The 22,781-nt window shown below is 45.2% G+C and overlaps 1 protein-coding gene across 1 annotated transcript in view; it reads right to left on the reverse strand.

Moving 5' to 3' along the window:
* The window catches only part of RHOBTB3 (Rho related BTB domain containing 3), a gene marked incomplete at both ends in the record, with an annotated part of 31,532 nt that extends 29,748 nt beyond the window's left edge, over window positions 1-1,784 (reverse strand). The window contains 3 exons of the mRNA XM_082075142.1: window positions 491-707; window positions 1,479-1,530; window positions 1,616-1,784. Of these exons, the coding sequence (XP_081931268.1) occupies window positions 491-707; window positions 1,479-1,530; window positions 1,616-1,784 (438 nt within the window). The remainder of the gene's footprint in view (window positions 1-490; window positions 708-1,478; window positions 1,531-1,615) is intronic.
* Between the last annotated feature and the right edge of the window lie 20,997 nt (window positions 1,785-22,781).

Here is a 22,781-nt window from a genome sequence, read left to right on the forward strand (position 1 = left end):
ATAAATAAATAAAATTACTCCATGTGCTGTATTTTGCAAAATATCAGATCTTATAATCTGTCATTTTTCAAAGCTGGAAAGCTCACTGCCTTGTCATTTTTTCAGACGAAAAAGGAAAAGGTAAGCTTTGTTTTATTGTTGATAAATACTTGAAGAGAGTGCTTATGGTGCAGCGTCACATAAAAGGGGTCCTTGTTTACCTCTGGATTATCTTCAGCCAAGATTTCACTCAACAGCACAATTGAATATATCACCTTCCTACAGGGGGGGTGGGCAGTGGCTTGTTAATGAGAAACTTTCTGCCGCACCTCCCAGACTTTGCAGCATTTGCCTTGCCTGCGTTTTACATGCTTTTACCGTTTGCAAGGATGAAAATATGAATAAAATCCCACAAGAATGAAAATGATTTAAAATTTAAATTTAAGATTTGCATTTGACGAGGACAGCTAGCGCTGCTAAGTCTGGTTAAAAGGCGAGGCTGATGTCTTACCCAGACAGGGCAGTCGTGCACCAGCAGCCGGACGTTTCCGAACGCACAGGCTCGGTACTCGGTGAAAGCCGCGTTCCCGAGGTGCCCGGCGGACCCGCTGCTGTCGGTCTGGGAAATGAGGGCGCTCCTCCTGAGGTAGCTCCAGATCAGGCTCGGCTGCTGATTGTCCTCAGAAAACCCGTCCCTTTCGTTCCCCAAGGCTACAATATTAACCGACCTAAAATTTTTTTTTAAAAGCAGTAAAAAACGAAGCTGTGTTAGCGAAGATGAAAGGCGGGGATAAGCGAGAAAAGAAAAACAACACCCTTAAATCAAAACTAACATATCAATGCTTCCAAATCCTCTCCCCCACCTAGATCCTAAACCCCGCGCCCCCCAGAATCAACAGCAAAACACATACATGATCTCAAATCCAACAGCAGGGTGAGAGCAAAGTGGAAAAGAAACCTGGAAACGCCGCCTGCATTACAAATCCGCGGCCGGGCGGGCGGTCCGTCTGTCCGTCTGTCCGTGCCCGCGCTCAGCCCCGCTCGTCCCCGCCGCCCCCGGGGGTCCCGGCGCGTCCCCCCCCTGCGGAGAGTCGGGGTGACCCGCTGCCGGTACCAGTGGCACCAGCACCAGTGGCACCAGCTCCAGCAGTGGTACCGGTACCGACAGTACCGGCGGTACCAGCAGCAGCAGCTCCAGCACCAGCAGCAGTTCCAGTAGCAGTGGCAGCAGCAGCAGCAATACCAGTACCAGCAGTACCAGTAGGACCAGCAGCAGCAGTGGTACCAGTACCAACAGGAGCAGCAGGAGCAGCAGCGGTACCAATGATACCAGTACTAGCGGTAGCAGTGGTACCAGTACCAGCAGTAGCAGTACCAGTATTAGAAGTGGTACCAGTACGAGAAGTAGCAGCGGTACCAATTCCAGCAGGAGCAGCAGGAGTGGTGTTAGCAGTACCAGCAATTCCAGCAGCAGCAGTAGCAGCAGTACCAGCACCAACAATACCAGCACGATCAGTGGTAACAGTACCCGCAGTTCCAGCAGCACCAGTACTAGCAGCAGTACCAGCAGTAGCAGTACCAGCAATACCAGTAGGAGCAGCGGTACCCGTACCAGCAACACCAGCAGCAGCGGTACCAGTACCAAGAACAGCAGCAGCAGCAGTGGTACCAGTACCAACAATTCCAGCAGCAGCAGTGGTACCAGCAATTCCAGCAGCAGCCCGGGCGCCGGTGTCCGCGTTACTCAGCAGCTGCCGGTGAACCGGAGGCGCCCGGGGCTGCGGCGGCCGCTCGGTCACGGCCATGGCATCCTGACGTCAGCCGGGGAGCGGAGCACAAGCCAGGGGCTGGGCTGACGTGCCTGCGGAGCCAACGCGCTGCAGCCAGCTCAGCACAGCAGACAAAGGCTCCCGAGCCCTGTGGGAGCGTTCGCAGGGCATCCTGCGGAAAATAACACCAGCATCGCGGTGCCCGGGCAGTGCCAGCACATCTGCACCAAGGGCTGCCACAGCTGGAGCAGAGCAGCGCAACAAATCCTCTGTTAAAGTGGTTTTGGGGTTTTTTTAGGTAAATAGTATCTATTCTTTCAATATTAGGCTGACAATTTCTTAAATGCCCATGTAGATTTTTTTTAGCATTTGTGTGCTGTTTAAAGCACTGTTTTAAAAAAGGGACTATCTCTAATTGCAATAAAATAAACACAAATACCTGGAAGTAAATCCATTCTAAAGTGGCGTGTTATCTGTCAGGTACCACCACACGCATTAGAGGAAAAAGAGGGAAACAAACAACCAAATCAAACCAAACAAACACCCCCAAAACAAACAAACAAACAAACACCCCGCCCCCCCCAAGCAAATAAAAAAACAAAAAACCCAAACCACAAACACACAACACCAAACAAACAAAAACCATCACAGAGTACAAATAATTTCATTCTAAATAAACACCTTGTATTATGCCAACACTTCCCACTGGCAAGAACTTATTCAACACAGGTCTTGATACAATTATCAACAAAATAATTAACAGACCTTTGCCTGCAATGCCTCATGCTCTGAGAAGAAGGTTCCATTCCACCATTGGTGAATTTGGGAGATGATAATTGATGTCACTGCCAAAGTTTTATACCAATTTTGTGTTGGTTGGCCGGGACGTTTTTGAAGATCATAAGCATTAGTCGTATGCTAATGAAGTCATGTATTAGTTTTTATATTTTTATTATGAAATCTGTGGGCTTTATTGAAACCAAAACTAAACCAAAACAATAAACAACAAACAAAACACCACACACACACAAAGCCCAAGAAGAACATGAACAAAGCCAAACATAAACCAAATAAACAAAAAGAAAAATTACCGACCTTTTTGTTTCCCCGTGTTTTATCCCATTCCCGTTTCTTCTGCTTTTCAATCTCGCTTTGTGTAGAAAAGCCAAAGACAAATGACAGATGGGGATTTTGGTTTTGTTCCCTCCCACCGTAAAAAAATAAAAGGTTTGGATCCATGTTTCTCTGCTGAGTTAAAAAAATCGATCAAAGGAAAACACTGTTTTTTCCCCAGATTATCCTCAGACTGTGTTGTATCATCCTCCACATCTCAATCTTCAGTAGCATCCAAACACTCCCTATATGAAGTTCATTTAATGAGAGCCAACATAGTCAGAGACATCACACCTTTTCCACCATGACCACTACTGTACTTTTTAAAGGGCACTAAATATCATCTGGAATCCCTAAATTTGAACTTGTTGTGGCCTAGATGTTGAAAATGAGCCAACATTTGAGATAAATGTTCTGTCCAACACTAGTGAACAAAACCTAGCGCAGCTAAGTGCGCACACACACGGATATGTATACACACATATATTTAGACATATTTATACATCCGTACCCGCTAACAAGCACACACATAGAATTGTAATACTGGGAAAAAACGGCCTGATAAATAAGGTGGCTCTAGTGGGAGGTGACCCAATTAACACAAACAAACTCCAATTAGCGCAGATTAGTGGTTGCTGCAGCCCCAGCCCTGCCGAAGGGCACGAGGGGCAGAGGTGCCAACAGAGGCGGAGGGGCACAGAAAACACTTGTTTTCCTCTCGCTCCTTCTTTCAACCCCCTGGGAAGATAATTAGGGCTGCACGAAGCTTTAATTCCGGCACATTGTGCAGATGGTGGATGTGGGATGCGTCTCACCTGGTGAGCAGCACTTAGAGCTCACAGGCTGAAATACTGCACTCTTTTAGCAAAACTTCAGCAATCAGAATATTTAAAACAGCGTTTGTAAAGCAAGCGTTAAAATTGGATGAAAACGCTGCCTGTTCTTCTGTGAAAGTAGGTCTGTTGCCCCATTTTTGCCTGCATTGCTGAGAGACTGCGGAATGTTTTTCAAACAAATAAACAAACACACACAAGAAAAGCGAATTAGTTCACTTTTGCATGGTGATAAATATCATGAGCTGAGAAGGTGCTTGGTGCTGCTACCTCAGATGCATTTTGCAGGTTACTTGGGCACTGCAAGGGAAAGCCATAGAAGACTGTTTAACAGAGAGAAGAGGATTATAGAGGATTGTTTGACTGTTCCCTGTTTGGCAATGTGGAAGCTGAATATCCTATGACCAGCAAACGTTGGGGCCAGCAGGCATTTGCCTTTGCTGCCGACATACAGCGACAAAACTGCAGAAAAAGGAGCCTTTGACAGGGCTCAGAAAACAATGGCTTGCTTGAGCTTGTGCATTTTACACTGGAACATTATTATTTTGTTTCAAATTATTTCTGTTGAAGCTCTCCAGCGAGCACCTCAGATAAAGCAGTGAAAACAAGTATGCAGTTTTTGCTGACAACAGGGTAATGGTATTTTCCACAGCAAGAGGATAACTGCAGCCAAGTCAAGGAGGAGGGTTTTTTCCTTTCCAAGCTTGCACTGATTCACATAGGACTAACTGGCCCATATTTTCAGGACAGTGAGGGGGTTTAATGCACTTGGACTGAGAAGTTGTTGCCAAGCCCAGTTGTTACTTGAGCCCGCACAGAGCTGCTGATGTTCTGAGCAGCCTCAGGCACACGAGAAGCTGCCTTATTCTAGGAGAGGCAAATTTCCGGGATATTTTTTTTCAAATATATGTTTTGGTGAATAGAGGCGATGTTGCAAAATATAACCTATGATAGGCTTGACTTTATTGGTGCTCATCCGTGCTACAGATGGATCCACCAGCCGAGACCTCGTGCATGGACAAAGCCTGAGCAAACAGAAGGACTCTTTCTGGTGTTGTCACCATCTGCCACATCCGAACCAATAAAAGCCACCTGTGTGTGGGAAAGCAAGGAATGAACGGCCAGTGTTAAGGAACACTAACATTTTTCAGTACAACTATGCCAGAAAAAATGGTGTAGGCTTGGTCGGGCTTGGGAGAATGGGTTTGATTATATTCCCCTGTGTGAATACTCGAGCAAGTTTCGGAGATGGCCCAGGTGCTCCTGGCCAGAGGTCACTGTCCCTCCAGACCAACAGACTTCACTGTTAACTCACTGTTAACTGTTTTCCAGAGGTGGAGAAAGCAAGGAATATCAGCACACATCCCAAAGATTTTGTACCAAGTCGTGGGGTTGTGTCCTTGGAGGCATCGAAGGTTTCACTGGAAGAGTCCTTGTGCAATGTGAGCTCACTAGACAGCCTTGGAGTGGAAGCTGGGTTAGATGTCCTCAAGAGGTCCCTTCCGACCTGAATTGTTCCTGGAGAGTGACGGCTAAGCCCTGTCCTTCACTTCCTCTTCTTACACCAGCTTTCAACCCAAAAAACAACCTCTCGTCCAATCTCAGTTTCTTTACAAAGTTTAATAAGCTTTGCAAAAAGCTTCTCAAAGGCTTTTTGAAAATGCAAGAGGATTATTATGCCCACACGACTGCCTTCATCGGCATGCTTACCGCCCTTCCTCCAAATGCCAGCGATGCTGGGCTTCACTGGAGCCTCTCCAACGCCTTTCCAACAGACCGTGGTCACCCACGTGTCCCTCAGGCTCGTTCTCCACCGCAGACTGTGTCCCCTCACCAGCAATTGCGGATGGGCCCATTGCTTCAGCATTCCCCAGATCCTGATGGAGCAGTTTTTGAATGCACTGGCAGCCTCCGATGGCACCTCCAACGATACACAGACCCCAGACCCAGTTTTGTGGTTTCTTACCTGATTTGCTGAGGAACACTCTCATAAATGTTACCTACTCCTGGCCACTTGTTAACATCTACTTTAACTATTTTTTCTAGTATTACTATATCAAGTAATGTAATATCAGCCCAGTGTTGTATCAAAGTATGCAGGGCATGGAGAATGAACTGATGGGAGGAGAAGGAGAAAGAAAAATGACACTTTTTAAATTTAAACCAGATCCAGTTTGTAGTGCAACAGAGGTGTGAAAGCAACTACTGAGCGGTGTAAAGCTGCTCACACACGAGGCTGAGCTGTGGGCTACCAGGATCCACGTCTGCTGCTGCAGGAGCCCGGTGGAAGGTCTGTCCTCCAAACCTGCTGCCTTTGGCAGAGAGGGAACAAGCTCCCGAATTATGGCAATGGGACTCACCTCCTGCCTGTGTGGTCCAACCTGCTGCAGAGATGTGTGCTGGTTTGAATGAAAATGGGTTCATTTTCTTTGTGCAGTTAGAAACCTTTATTTTCCGTAGCTAGTATGCTCATTATTAGGACTTAGTTTGAGAACAAGAGACGACAGCCCAGCACAGGGTTAATGTTTCGAATTGCTCTGGTCTGAGAGCCAAGGGCACTCTGAGCTCTGCCCACAGGTGTGGGGCAGCGGGATGGACAGACAGAGCTGGACTGACACCCAGACCCATCAATGGGAGTGCTCCAGCTCATTAGTGTCATGCTAATTATTTAAGGAGAGTTAGAAGCTGGGATCCAGCGCTACCTCTCTCCTCTTCGCTCTTTTTGCCGGAGCCAGGGGAGTGCGGTGCGGGACATTTAGTTCTTTTTTTTTTGCCATTTTGCAGAGGCCTTTGCACTTTTCTGTCTTTTTCCTCTCTTTTCTCTCTCTGGGATCGTCTGTTCGGACCAGGTGTGGCTTGCTGGGACTGGCTGCTCAATATGGGCAGAGTTCATGAGGAATTGCCTTGAGTATCTTTTATTTCTATTTTTTATGTATCTATATTTACTAGTAGTGTATCAGTATTTTGTTGTTTTACTGAAGTGTGTTTATCTCAATCCAAGTTTCTCCCTTCCCTTCTGATTCTCTCCCTGGCTGAGGGGGAGAGCAGGGGAGCAGGTGATGGAGCGGCTATCGTGGTTGTATTTCCAGCCCGGGTTAACCCACGATGGGACGCAAGGCTGAAACAACATGATGTGCTGCAGAAGAAGACACCCCCTTCACGACGGGAAGAATCCCCAGGTGTAGATGCACAGCTGCGCCGTACAATTCCCATGTCATTGTTTAACGAGTGCTACTAATTGCGCTGTTTTAATCCATTTTATGATCACCTGGATAAGCGCTCAAGACCGAGTGACCCAGCATGTGAATTCTACAGGGAGGAGACCCTCAAAATTACTTAATGTGCTCCTGCAGAAGTTCTGCCCTTTGTCCACCCACAGCTTCATTGAGTAATGCATAGAGTTTGTATTTTTTGTTATTAAAAATGCACTACGGGGGTGCAAATAGGATTCACTGCATCAGGTAAAGCAGAATAGTCTAATAATGTCAGATCAACATCGAGTTAATATGCATTTTAAGAAGAGAAAAATTAAAGAATAAAGTTCATACCTAGATATATAAATATCCACCCTGTATATATGCCTAACAGCACTAACTGTTCCGCTGTCAACATTGTAAGTTCTTAATAAGTCATAAATTGAATTTAACCAGAAGTAAGTTTACTGTTTACAGTTACCTTCTAACTCTTTTCATACAACTGCACCTCTCCAGAATTAGAAGACAGCACATAGTTACTCAGCTTTCCTCATACAGATGTTAAACATCTCCACAGATGTCACTGGATGGCCATTTCATGTTTAAAATGTTAGTTGTGTTTCAAAAAGTCCAAAGATTAAGTTTAGAGCTAGATTCTAAATTGTCTGCTTAGTAGTTCATTTATTTATCTTATTTCTGCTTTCTTATTTTCCCTTCTGTTACAATTTTATGGCTATTTAATACTCCTTCTACTTCTCACTGGTTCTCAGCCTCCTCTGCTGCCCATGTACCTCTAACTACAGGAGCGGATACACGCAGGAGAGAGAGAATGGCCAGTGTATGAAAACCAAATGTTATTGCTTTCACTGTAATAAATAAAAACCACTTAATTTTCACCTCATAGCCTCTGACATTCCCCTGCAATTCCAGGTCGCTTGTTCCAGAACAGTTGCTCAACACCTCAGAGGTATTAGCTGCTCTGGAGCCTTTGCTGGATGATAAACTACACATGATGTGAGAAATGGGACATGATACAAGGACACAAATTGAAGTGTCTTTATAAATGGATTATTTTTAAGAGCAGAAGCCAGTGAATGACTATTTCACTGCCTCAAGCACTGGTGTATAATGTGTAGTCACAGAAGCGCTCCTGTTGTGGCTGTTGTCGCTATAGGAGCATTAATTGAGGTCTTGCTACTGAGCAGCCTATTTTTACAATACTAATAGGAGTTTACTATGTTCAAGGCTTTTCCACCATCTGTCTGCTATAGGTAAAGTTCACTACTAAGGGCTGGCAGACGGACGGTGTGATCAACATGGCTTTAAGTGTTTCTTTCTCTGGAAACCAGCCTGAAAACGGCTCCCTCTGCCCACGAGGGAGATGGAAATTCACAGCACTGTGTCATTTTCGTTTCCACAACATTTTCTTGGAATTGGTGGTGATGGTGGTGTCGTGGGGTTTATAAGAGAGTTTTGGTTTGCGTTTTGTTTTATTTGTTTTGGGCTTTTTTTTTTTTTTTGGTGGGTTTTGGTTTGGTTTGTGGGTTTTTGTGTTTTTGCTTTGAATTTGAAGTGCACATCTGAAGGACAAATTTGGTAAGTTTCCACATAAAAAGCTTTCAATAAAAAGCTGACATTTCTGAATGCCAGCTCTCCAAACCAAAAATGTAAATCCGTAAATCAGTATTTTTCTTTTATGCTTTATTTTCTCTAAGTTGGAGCAAATAAAAAATAACCACAGACTACCTTGTATTTGTTATTGGTCTAGAGTTGGCACAGATACAAACTGACTGATTAGAACTAGATATTCTGTGGTAACTAGCTTTAGTTTCTATTGCTTTATTAAAAGTACTGTAGTTGCAATAAAAATGAGGCAAAAAGGCCAGAGAGATGGTCTGATCTGAAAAAATCAAAGCAGATTAGCATTGGGGGCCTAAATTTTTCATAGTGCAAAAAAGAAAAGAGCAAGAAGAGGAATTTTCCTATATTATAACAACGTGCTATTCTTGATACTGCAGAAAAACTACAATAATTGCCAAAGTTTGAAAAAGGGGCTGACAAACAGTTTCAAAGAGCTGGTTGAGCTGGATGGAAAGAACACACATACGAGCTACTTATCTGGTTTGTTTTGCACTTAATGTGTACAAAGGTGTAGCAAACACTGAAATCAGTAACTTGTCTAAACTTCCTCTTTTACTTCTCGTATTTTCTTTTCCATGGCGGGTGTGGTGCTTTTCTGACGGCAGAATATGTGTTATCACAGCATCACAGTATCACAGTATGTTTGGGATTGGAAGGGCCCTGGAAAGCTCATCCAGTGCAATCCCCCCATGGAGCAGGAACACCCAGATGAGGTTACACAGGAAGGTGTCCAGGCGGGTTGGAATGTCTGCACAGAAGGAGACTCCACAACCCCCTGGGCAGCCTGGGCCAGGCTCTGACACCCTCACCCCAAACAAGTTGCTTCTCATCTTCCAGCGGAACCTCCTGTGTTCCAGTTTGCACCCATTGCCCCTTGTCCTGTCCCTGGTTGTCACCAGAAGAGCCTGGCTCCATCCTCCTGACACTCCCCCTTTCCATATTGATCCCCAGGAATGAGTCCCCCCTCAGTGTCCTCTTGTCCAGCTCCAGAGCCCCAGCTCCCTCAGCCTTTCCTCACACGGGAGATGCTCCACTCCCTGCAGCATCTTGGTGGCTGCGCTGGACTCTCTGCAGCAGTTCCCTGTCCTGCTGGAACTGAGGGGCCACAGCTGGACACAAGATTCCAGGTGTGGTCTCCCCAGGGCAGAGCAGAGGGGCAGGAGAACCTCTCTGACCCACTGACCACCCCCTTCTAACCCACCCCAGGTCCCATTGGCTTCCTGGCCACAAGGGCCCAGTGCTGGCTCATGGTCACCCTGCTGTCCCCAGGACCCCCAGGTCCCTTTCCCCTACACTGCTCTCTAATATGTAATCTCCCAACCCATACTAGAACCTGGGGTTGTTCCTGCCCAGATGCAGGACTCTACACTTGCCCTTGTTAAATTTCATCAGGTTATTCCCCGCCCAGCTCTCCAGCCTGTCCAGGTCTCTGATGGCAGCACAGCTTCCAGTGTCACCACTCCTCCCAGCTTGCTGTCACCAGCAAACTTGCTGACAGTCACTCTATTCCCTCGTCCAAATCATTAATGAATATATTGAATAACACCGGCCCCAGTACTGCCCCCTGAGGCTCTGCACTGGATACTGGCCTCAACTGGACTCCGCACCATTGACTACCACTATGAACTTCTTCCTTCAGTTAACCTCACAATAAAATGCCATGCTTCGCTAATATATATGCAATTCTGTTTGAATTTAATAAACCTTTTTCTTTTCTCCTTTCTTAATGTTATTTTTCTTCTGCAACAAATCATAAGAAATAAAAGAATTGGTACTGTTTTCAAAACGCATGTTCATAGCCTGCCAATGGTGACATCTCACCTCCCAGTTTAAAATTGAAGACAGAGGCAGCATATGACAAATAACATCAATTTTGTTGTGGCAAAGGCCCTATTTTTTTGCCTTATTTTCACTTCAGAGGCACTGCAGAAGCCTACAAATAATTAAGATGCTCTGACATTCTCATAATGGAAGTATAAACAGCAAATGCTACTGAAAGGTAATTTTTCAGGCACACATTTGACAGGTTTTTTTCTTCTCTGAAGACATTTACAAAAAATAAATGAAGCTTTTTTCTGCAAGGAAAGATTCAGCAGTTCTTGGTTGTTTGTGCTTTTGGTTTCGTTCTTTATTTTTAAATCATCAGTAATCTTCAGATTTCTACAGCGGGGAGCCTTAAGTTACTTTGTGATTTTCAGTTATGTATTTGACAGCAACTCAAGCTATAGTCTTGCATGCAGATCCGTATCTCCAGAGATCTTGCCAGGGTTACCTAACAATGCTTTTTCACCTAACAAAAATGGGAAATTAGGGGCATGATTTTCAAAAAAGACCAAACAAGGCAAAACACTTGGAAACAGGGTAAAATTAAGTGGAAAACTAGCTATAAATAATAAAATCAATTTTGTTTTCTCTTTAGTAATAAGAGTGGTTTTCTATAAGCTTCTAGGTTTATAGACTCTTCCATGTATTTTACAATAGTGGTTTATTCAATGATAGCCCTACAAGACAGTTTTATTCTCTTCTTTGGTTTACTTTTGACAAAAATGTGATCTGGTGGGACAGAACATTCTGGTTTTACACTTTCAATTTACAATTTCAATAAAGTTTGTGTGCAATGATTTATGAAGCTTGTGCTTGTTAATGAAAGTCTTTTCAAGTGAGTTCGAAACTAAATAATATACAATATCATGACTAAAACAGAAATAGCTCATGCTTTAATTCCAGGAGTGGAATCAATGGCTCAATTTACTTTTTATTTCCTATTCATTACATGAAAACATGGAAATTTAAGAGAAAAAATATAAATGGGACTTATTTGAGAAGCTGTGGTCTTTAGGAGTATTTACCATTGTCTATCAGTATAAACATTTGTACCAATTTAAAACTGAGCTGTCAGCAAAGTAATGAGGTGGTATATAGAAATATTTTATTTGACACATTTCTACAGATTGCTAAATAGGATATAATTAACTGAGTTTTGATCTTATTTTGGTACACCTATGGTTTAATATGTTCTTCTCTTCCAGTGAACCTGCCATTTCAAAATCCAGTCCTTCTATGGGTTTAATTCCTGCCCAAGAGAAACCTTCAACGACTGGCCAGTAAGAGCAATGAATCTGACAATACTATCAATAAAATGCCTAAATCCTCTAAAAAATAATTTGTTCAAGCCAGATATATACTACAGAAACCTCAGATGGACTAAGTGGGCTCTTAAAAGTCTTAGCCACCTTCTTCCAACCCCTGTGCTGTGGTATGGGGCATATATGGTAAACAACTATCCATTAGATACATCACAGTATAAACATCTCCTCAGAAGCTACAAAATTTCTAAACAAGGATTAACTAATAAGTGCATGATAAAGACATTTTCTCATGAGATAAATGAACTTTTTATGGTTTTGATGTTTTGAATTCTGCCAATAGTGTTCTGCATGCATCTGAAATCACGGCTTGCTTAATTTATTATTTTATATATGAGGCAGTTTGTTGGCCTAAATTTGCAGTTTAATGCTTGGCTGCTGAAGACAGGAATAGCTCAGCAGTGGTAAAAAACAAACTTTTTAAAGAAGGTAATAAATAAAACTTGAAAGAAAATTGATAGTGCAATATTTTACCTGTGACTAGCACAACAAGTGAGGGATTTAAAGCCGAAAACTTCTTGTTTATGTTGATCTCTAACCTGATATCAAGCAGACTTTGAAGGTTAATGAAGAAATCCTCTCATTCTTAGCTGATTCTTTTGATTCTGTGTCTACTGTCTCATTTCAGTTGCCATATTACTCTGGTGGTAACACCACAATTTCTGCTATCAAGGAAATAATTTCTCCCCACTAACCTGCAAAATCTGGACTTATTTTTTTAACCCTTTGAAACTCCTGAAATAGCTGAGAAATGGCCTCGGTTTCTGTATGGATCACCCTTTTAGGGTCTCTTTGTACAACGTTCTACCAGCATTAACTAAAGCGCATTTGTCTGTTGTTCTTGTTGTCATCACTTAGTGCAGCCCGTGTCTCCATGAACGTGCACCTTCTACTTTCTCCTCTTTTCTCTAACTTTTTAAGCCTCTCGTTACATCCTGTAGCACAGAATGACCTTACAACCCTTGAAGTTATAAGGAAGGTATGCATTTATTTACGAAGCCGGACACACAGGGAATCATTTCACGTAATGCGTGTGTAAAATTACAGTAGCTGTGAACTTGGTTAAATGCAGTAAAGTGTTACATATTCATGAAAGCTCTAGGAACGCCTATACATATAACCTGTCCACAAGAGGGCGGTTCTTATTACAATGAGTTCAGGAGAGCATTTCCGTAGTCTCCACCTCTGGCTCCTCCTGGTTGCCGCTGCACAGTGATCGTGAACCCGTGTCCTCTTCTCTGTACATGGTCAACTTTGGTCAGTGTGATGAGTTGGTTGGGTCTCAGACTGCTGAGTTGGTTAAAACTGGCGTATCTCCTGTCCTGTGCCCAAATTTCTGTAATCTAGTTCACCCAAGGATGCACCAAAGATGCACCCAAGGATTATTGTCCTTGCAAGGCGTCAGTGAAGTCCTGTTTTTCGTACAGTAAGTTACACAGAGCTAAGCAAGGCTGGGCAATAGTGATGTGGGTTAAAGGGTTGGCTCTCTAAGTGATGTGGGGTAGGGTTAGTTCTTTAAGTGTCAAGTGTTAGTTTTTTAAGTGTTAATTAGTTAATGGTCAATTCCCTGTATCAATCCCAGATTACAAGGAAACGAGGTAGGTTCTCAAATCCATTACCAAGGTGATAGCACAGGGCTGGGATAGCAAGGATGACCATGACAGCATTGAAACGTTCTCGTCTCAAATCTTTGCAGTACGCTGCCACCCGCAGCTTGAGTGAATGAGTTCATTCCAGGTGTGGAAAACTTGTAGTTACTCTTAAAGAATGTTTTCCTTGCTACAATTCTTAAATAAATTTAGGCAAGTCACTTGAAACAAATTTTAATGGGCAATGACTAATTGCATTTCTCATTTTCTTGACACTTCATGCTATGATTCATCTAAGTGCAGGGTCCTTACCTGAAACCACCACTGAAGCAAGCTGTCGATTCATATGGAAGTGCTGTATGTTATTTTGTACTCAGGAAAAACAAAGACAAAACCAGGTTTTCAGCGTCTCGGCTCACATATGGGACTGGACCCAAAGTTAGCAAGCACCATTTATGTTAATTGTTGCCTCATTTGTCAGGAATAGTGGGGATCATTATCCTTTCATCTTGCTAGAAAACTGTGTTTTTTCCCCAAAAACTTGGACATTACTGTGGTGCAGGTTGAGACATGCACACACCAGTTAAGGTAAAACAAAGCTCATCAGTCAGAGAATATTTAACACATAAGAAGCAAACTACTGGACATTAGATCTTTAATCCTTCAAAGCAGTATTTCTGCCTTTGTCTTTATTCAGCTGATGAATTTTGCTAAGCCTACCTTTGCATCAGTGAGCATTAATTAGGGAGCAGTGTGGGTTTCCCAGATATTGGTATATGGGCTTTCTGTAAATATCTCCCGGTCCTTTTGTTGCCCCAGAAGTTTTACTCGTAACTTCAAGGCTGTGGTGGTTTTACATCTGGAAGAAGGTGGTGTGAGACATGAATCGTCCACCACGCCAGCAGAGGATGAGGTGTATGTTATGATACAGGATGCTAACGCAGCTCGGGCCGTGCCCCACAGACAAATGAAGGCGCCGCTTCAAAGAGTATTGATAAGTCATGCCCTGATTAAAAAGCTGTGCTTGTCCGCTGTGGTACTCATGTACCAAACCCGGATTCCCAAACTCTTGAAAAGGATGAACATCTGAATGAAGAAGTGACCTCACAGCCACCTCGTTTGTCATTTGTCGTGTGATATAGCCTAGCAGCTAGAGCTTTATTTATAAAGTGTGTACAATATGCTTATATATGCATGACTGTGCACCTTAGCTCCTCTCAATCCAAATTAAAAGAAACCTGTGACTGGGCACCGTTCCCAGGTCCTTGCTGCGTTGTGCCAAGATCCCCTCTCAGCACAGCGAGCACCATGTGCATCCCATGTGCCATGGGACAGGACACGGCTGCAGACGGTTCTCAAACGTGGGGCTGCCAAGTGCCGCTGGGTTAAAAAAGATCCTGCAAAGGGTGAGGGCTGCTTGTTTTGGAAACTTAGTTCCTTCCCTTGGAAATAACCACCTGAAGTTTGCTGGCAGCCAGACACGTTGCCGTCCATTGTTCCACCTCCCTGGCTGCGAGAAAACTCGGAGATGGGTGACACGTGAAAGACCTTGACAGTGGTTTCGTTAGAGGTATTTACTCTTTACTAATTGCAGAATCACAGGATCATTTTGGTTGGGTGAGATCAAGATCATCGAGTCCACCTGCTCCCCCACCCCTGTCCCGGCCCCATGTCTTGAGAATCTCGTGTCCGTCTGTCCAGCCCTCCAGGGCTGGTGACTCCAGCACTGCCCTGGGCAGCCTGTTCCAATGCCCCACAGCCCTTTGGGGGAGAAATTGTTCCGACATCCAACCTCAACCTCCCCTGGCACAACTTGAGGCCGTTTCCTCAGCTCCTGGCGCTTGTTCCTGGGGAGCAGAGCCCGACCCCCCTGGCTCCAAGCTCCTTTCAGGCAGTTCAGAGATCAGAAGGTCTCCCCTCAGCTCCTGTTCTCCAGCTGAACCCCCAGGTCCCTCAGCCGCTCCATCACACTTGTGCTCCAGCCCCTCACCAGCTCCGTTCCCTTCTCTCCACTTGCTCCAGCAACTCAAGCCCTTTCTTGTCATGAGGGGCCCAAAACTGCCCCCAGGATCTAATTTTATGTTTATATTCCATGTTCATGTATATATTGTTCCTGAGGTACAGAGATTACATTGCAGAAGCTTGTTTTATGTCAAACACCAGCAGTTTGTCAGGGGTCCCAAGGTGAAGCGGCACTTTTCATTCCACTTGCCACAACTCTGGCCAAATAATCTGATATTCTCACTGTCACTGTTCCCACCTTTCTGAAGGATTTGGAGGGGCCACCAGGATGTAATGTCCCTCTGTAACCGACCTGGTCACGAATTCCCAGCTGCTCCACAGAATTTCACAAACATCACGAGCACAGCACCCAGGAATGGGCACAGAGCATCCACCTGCACTTACAGCTTTTGTCAGCAGCCACCCAAACCATCACAGCTGCAGCAGGAACCACTGTTTCTCAGGGATGTACGGATTTAATTGGCATCCAGTGATGTCAGTCAAGGAATGAGGTATTGGAGAGCAGTGTAGGGAAAGGGACCTGGGGGTCCTGGGGACAGCAGGGTGACCATGAGCCAGCACTGGGCCCTTGTGGCCAGGGAGGCCAATGGTACCTGGGGTGGGTTAGAAGGGGGTGGTCAGTGGGTCAGAGAGGTTCTCCTGCCCCTCTGCTCTGCCCTGGGGAGACCACACCTGGAATCTTGTGTCCAGCTGTGGCCCCTCAGTTCCAGCAGGACAGGGAACTGCTGGAGAGAGTCCAGCGCAGCCACCAAGATGCTGCAGGGAGTGGAGCATCTCCCGTGTGAGGAAAGGCTGAGGGAGCTGGGGCTCTGGAGCTGGACAAGAGGACACTGAGGGGGGACTCATTCCTGGGGATCAATATGGAAAGGGGCAGTGTCAGGAGGATGGAGCCAGGCTCTTCTGGTGACAACCAGGGACAGGACAAGGGGCAATGGGTGCAAACTGGAACACAGGAGGTTCCACTGAAAGAGGAGAAGCAACTTGTTGGGGTGAGGGTGTCAGAGCCTGGCCCAGGCTGCCCAGGGGGTTGTGGAGTCTCCTTCTGTGCAGACATTCCAACCCGCCTGGACACCTTCCTGTGTAACCTCATCTGGGTGTTCCTGCTCCATGGGGGGATTGCACTGGATGAGCTTTCCAGGGCCCTTCAACCCCTGACACTCTGGGGTTCTGTGATATTCTTGCTCAGAAATAAACCATCCCTTGGGTCCCCACCACCGCTGAGGGGGCAGCTCTGCAGAGCCTGGCACGGGGAGGGTTCCAGAGTTTTCTGGCAAGCAGCCTTGTACATGTCAGAAGTGGTTGAGCACGTCATTGCTCAGGTAATGGAAAAGCTACTCATCACCGCTGAAGAACAGCAGCGCTGCCCTTTGCAAGGGGCAGCAACCACGAGCCGCCTTGCGTATCTGAAATCTCAGGAAAGGGATTAAGAACAGCTCTGGTTTTGTCTCTTTTGAACTTAAAAGGACAAGAAATAAGGTTTATTTTATTACTACAAAGGAAGTTTTGGATTCTTTCTTGTTTTTATTTTGCAATGGGGAGATATGGGGAGAATGTTTGGGTAAATGCCATAAACACGCTTTGTATTATTTTTGTTTCATTTTCAGTACTTAAAGTCTCCCTTTTTTTTTTCCTTTCTTTTCTTTTTCCCCTACAGGAATACTCATCTATACCAAAACTAGGGAACATTTCAACCATTAATTTCTGCTTCAGTTTCACAGCCATGATAACGTTATTCACCAAGGAACTGACTGACAATATTTGAAAATGCAGGCGACATGGGGCAACGTTATTGACCTACTGTATTTTATTGCTATGAATGTTTTCAGAAGGGATTCTTCCATTCTGCATAGCAAAAGAAAAATTTTGTAAAAGATGTGCATAGAAATGAACAGATAATTAAGATTAAAGCTTGCATCATCCAAATTATGAAAGCAAAACCCATTGGGATAAGAGATCGGCACAGAAGGATAATAGCACATATTTTTAAATGCCAGTATGTTTTGTCTATAACTAGTCATCAGTTATTAAAAAAGCAATGGAAAAAACAACCAGGAGTACAATATTTCATAAAATCATAAAATCACAGAATGGTTTGGGTTGGAATGGACATTTACAGACCATCTAGTCCAACCCTCAGCCTGGCCTGGGATGTCTCCAGGGATGGTTCATCCACCACCTCTCTGGGTACCTGGCACAGGCTCTCACCACCCTCAGGACAACAATTCCTTCCTCATGTCCGGCCTGAATCTCCCTCCTTTAGTTTAAACCATCACCCTTGTCCTGTCACAACAGGCCCTGCTCTAAAGTCTGTCCCATCTTTCTCATGGGCCCCTTTAAGCACTGAAAGGTGCACTAAGGTGTCCCGGAGCTTCTCTTCTCCAGTGAACAGCCCAGCTCTCTCCCCTGTCCCCAGCAGAGCTGTTCCAGCCTCGGGTCATTGCTGGGGCTGCTCTGGCCCCTCTCCAGCAGCTCCATGTGTGTCTGTGCTGAGGACCCAGAGCTGGCCCAGCACTGCAGGGGGGTCTCACAGAGCGGAGCAGAGGGGCAGGATCCCCCAAACCTGCTGCCCGCGGGGCTGGGGATGCAGCCCAGGGCACCGTTGGCTTCTGGGCTGCGAGCGCACATGGCGGCTCATGGCCGATCTCTCAGCCCGGTGCCCCCAAGTCCTTCTCCTGGGGCTGCTCTCCATCCTGCACCCAGCGGGACCGATACCGGGGGCTGTCCCACCAGGGCAGGACCTGGCACTTGGCCTTGCACATTAACTTACTTAAAATCAAGACTCCTTTCTGCTTTGCATAGGTTTGAGTAGCCAAACTGATAATGAAAATTCACATGAACACCTGCATCTCCAAGCTGACGTTGAGCTTCGGGTTTTCTTTCAGTGCTGAGTCTCATGAAAAACACCATGAGCACTGCAAGGTGACACAGTCTCCTGGGAGGTGATGTTCATCCTCACCTATTGTTTTTCAGATTCAGATGGTGGTGCTGGTTTCTCAGGTGCTGAGCCAGTCGAACACCTCATGTCCATAGAACCCACACGGGGGTGGCCACCACAGCACCATTCTTCTGTGCCTTCCTGGGCCAAGCTGCATCTACAGAGGTTGCAATCTTGCTTGGAGCAATCTGTGCCAAATGAGCATGACATTTTTTAAGGTAAAAAAGATTATACTTTTTACTTGAATGAGGATACAGCTATGTGTCTTGGACGTTAATTGAAATCAAGTCAGGAGATTTGCAAGCAGAGGTAATATTTCCTATTAAACAACTCATCCACAAACATGAATAAATCAGAAATGCCCTAAGGTGCTACAGCCCCACTTCAGTGTGCCTGAAAGCTTTAGCAATTATTCTAGCTACATTGCCTGGCTTAATAAAAAGATATTACCTTTATCTGTAATCCCTGTGTTGTCCCAAGTTAACCACAGCCTCAGCAAAGCACCAAGAGCGCATGGAAAGCCACAAACAAAATAATTTTCTTTGTTCATTGTAATCTGAAGAGTTAATTTATATATATATATATATATATATATATATATATATATATATATATATATTTTAATAAGATAGCTTACATTTTACCATAATCTTCAAAAAGGATAATTATTTCTGGAGCAGTCTTTCCTTCATAAGCCTTAGGTTTCTAACCACTACAGTTTGCAGCAACAAACTACTCTTCTCAAACATCTCTTTTAGCAACAGAACCCAACTGGTCCAGAATCACAGCCAGTGCTCGTCAAGACACTCTCCTCATCTCACAGAAGAGTCATTAATGAGATAATCAGGATATTTTTCATTGATTTCTCAGTTTGTGTACCTACAAGCAAAACCGGCATTTTCCCTTTTAGCCTAGTTCAGTAATTTATACGTGTCAGGTGTTGAGAACTGTGCTTACTCTTTATTCAAGTAAAAAATAGCACTTAACAAAATCAGCAGGTTTGCATGAACAAATTCAACAAAAGCAGCAGCTTGCTGGATAAGAGTCCAAAGACCTGACACAACCCATCACACGCCCCCACGCTTCACCCCCTGCTCCTCCTGCATCCCCGCATCCCCAGCATGGTACCGGTTCAGCCGCTGGCAGAGATGGATGAAATTAGGAACCATGTAACGCTATTCAAAAGGGCTTTGGCAGTGAAAGCTTGGTCGTAAAATTGTTTTCCTACAGACCAGACATTTTTCCCCACCCGGTGTGATGTCCTGTCCTGCAAAGACCCCTCTCACTATTGTATGTGCTCCATATGGGGTATGTTCATAACCTTCTGAATCGCAGAATCCCAGAATGTGAGGGGTTGAAGGGCCCTGCAAAGCTCATCCAGTGCAATCCCCCCATGGAGCAGGAACACCCAGATGAGGTTACACAGGAAGGTGTCCAGGCGGGTTGGAATGTCTGCACAGAAGGAGACTCCACAACCCCCTGGGCAGCCTGGGCCAGGCTCTGCCACCCTCACCCCAACAAGTTTCTTCTCCTCTTCCAGTGGAACCTCCTGTGTTCCAGTTTGCACCCATTGCCCCTTGTCCTGTCACTGGTTGTCACCAGAAGAGCCTGGCTCCATCCTCCTGACACTCCCCCTTTCCATATTGATCCCCAGGAATGAGTCCCCCCTCAGTCTCCTCTTGTCCAGCTCCAGAGCCCCAGCTCCCTCAGCCTTTCCTCACACGGGAGATGCTCCACTCCCTGCAGCATCTTGGTGGCTGCGCTGGACTCTCTGCAGCAGTTCCCTGTCCTGCTGGAACTGAGGGGCCACAACTGGACACAATATTCCAGGTGTGGTCTCCCCAGGGCAGAGCAGAGGGGCAGGAGAACCTCTCTGACCTACTGACCATGCCCCTTCTAATCCACTCCATCAATTCCAACTTTATAACACTTTTCACATTGAAGTTGTCCTTTATTTTGTGTAGAGCACCCACAACACGACATTGCAGCACGAGGCACTGCATGCAGAAGGAAAATGTACAGCATCCAGCCTGACAGCTGATATGGTTTAATTGAGGTTGACAGTGCAGCTAGATCAGGTCAAGCCTCAAGCTGCAGTTCAACATGCTGCAGTCACAGTTTTCACCTGTCTTTATCAAAAAGATGGCTCCCTGATAGGAAAAACATGATTTGTTTATTCTGTTGAAGCTGCTTGTGAAAGCGTCTTGCAGAGCCTGAACGTCTCGCAGAGTCTTCCTGAAAAATTCTCAAGCCAAAGCACAAAATATATTTCTCTGTTCGTTGCTGGGCTGATTAATGATGGTAAAACAGATGGTGTTTTCTCATTTGTCAAATTAAACTAAACCCCGAAAACTATCAGCAACAAAACACTCCTCCTGAATGATCTGGAGGGTTGACCTTAACATCCTGCTCATTAACACATCTCTCCAGGAGGCTCTAATTATCCAGCCAGTGACTTTTTGGTCTCTTGCCCACAATTACTCATTCCTGCTGTCTTTGTGGTCCCTTAAATGCCATCCCAGTCCCGCTGCCTTGGCTTCACCGCTCCTCATCTCCCTCCTTTTTCCCCATTAGTTTCTAATTACAAACCAAGCCGTCCTCCACCCCACCAGCAGCTCCCTGGACCACTCTCCATGCCCTTCAGTCTCCTTGTGCCCAAAAGTGCCTTTTCCTGCCCTTTCTGTTTTTTCCCACTAAAGTTTCCTTCCCCCCTGAGGACCAAGACCCAGCTCTGGTGTCTGCATCCCCACTCCCCATCACATCCAAAATCCCCCCATGTTCCCTCTCCATCCTTCCCCACCAACCTCCTGGCTCCTCCCTTTCATGAAAACCCCACATTTTCCATATTTTTACATGATACGCCAGTAATAACTAAAGACCTAGAAAAGGGCTGGCAGGACAAGAGACTCAGAAATGTCCAACCCTGGGACACTAAATGGTGACAGTATTTTCAAACTGGGTGCATATTCTAGCACTTCAAAGCTCAGACAAATAAAACAGAATAGGGAGTACATATGTATTTTTTTAAAGGTAGCAACTGTAGGTTTTGTTCTTTGCATCAAAAAAGAAGAAAAAAAAAGCAAAAGGAAAGCAAAAAGAAAGCAACAGTCAGCCAACTCTCCCTCTTCTTTTTGCAGCCACCTGAGTTAATACTTTTCTGTTCCATGATCATCAATAAGAAAACAGAGGGGAAAGCAAATTGACTGATGAACTTTAGGTATTAAATTAAGACAATCTTCTTGAGAATAAGAACACATTTAAATTAAAAGCAACACCACCTTAAAACCTTGCAGGAATTATTATGTCTGACAAATACTGAGAAAAAAAGGGACTTAGCTAAGCCTGGGCATTCAGTCCCACTGATTGCATATGATTAACAGTAAACATATCATTAAACACTTTGCTGGATTTTAGCCAGAAAATTCAGTTCCGCAAAAGCCCGAACACTCTTCCAGTAACATGATCACCAAACTTTCAAGTAAAACTTCCTGTTACTAACATTCTACTAAATGACATACAGGAAACTGCATATTGCTCATTATTCTTACTTTCCTGAACAGCATCTCTATTAATTTAAATAGCCAACTTTTATTAATGCAGTACTTTCAAAAAAAACCCAAAGCAATAAAAATGCTACCTAAGCAATCACATGAGCCAATACAGCTGTATGTGAAGGCCTCACAATACTTTGATCTGTGTTTTTCAAGAAGGAGAAGCGGAAGAGGAAAGGGGAGGGGGAGGGGGAAGGGGAAGGGGAATGAAGAGGAGGAGGAGGGGAAGGGGAAGGAGGGGAAGGGGAAAGAAGGAGAAGAAGGAGAAGGGGAAGGGCAAGGGGAAGTAGAAGGGGAGGGGGAAGGGGAAAGAAGGGGAAGGGGAAGGAGAAGGGGAAGGGAAAAGAAGGAGAAGGGGAAGGGGAAAGAAGAAGAAGGGGAACAGGAAAGAAGGAGAAGGGGAAGGGGAAAGAAGAAGAAGGGGAAGGGGAAAGAAGAAGAAGGGGAAGGGGAAAGAAGAAGAAGGAGAAGGGGAAAGAAGGGGAAAGGGAAGGGGAAAGAAGGGGAAGGGGAAGGGGAAAGAAGAGAAAGGGGAAGGGGAGAGAAGGAGAAGGGGAAGGGGAAAAAAGAAGAAGGGGAAGGGGAGAGAAGGAGAAGGGGAAAGGGAAAGAAGGAGAAGAAGGAGAAGGGGAAGGGCAATGGGAAGTAGATGGGGAAGGGGAAGGAGAAGAAGGGGAAGGGGAAGGAGAAGAAGGGGAAGGGGAAGGGGAAGAAGGTGAAGGGGAAAGAAGGAGAAGAGGGAGGGGAAGGAGAAGAAGGGGAAGGGGAAGGGGAATGGGAAGGGGAAGGGGAAGGGGAAGGGGAAAGAGAAGAAGGGGAAGGGGAAAGAAGGAGAAGAAGGAGAAGGGGAAAGGCAAGGGGAAGTAGAAGGGCAAGGGGAACTGGAAGGAGAAGGAGAAGGTCAAGGAGAAGTGGAAGAGGAAGGAGAAAGAAGGAGAAGTAGGGGAAGGAGAAAGAAGGAGAAGAGAAGGAAAAAAAGTGTTTCTGTGCTGCAGTTCTTCCAAAACAC

This window comes from Streptopelia decaocto (genome assembly GCF_964273445.1).
Source record: "Streptopelia decaocto genome assembly, chromosome: Z".
Classification (NCBI taxonomy): Eukaryota; Metazoa; Chordata; class Aves; order Columbiformes; family Columbidae; genus Streptopelia; species Streptopelia decaocto.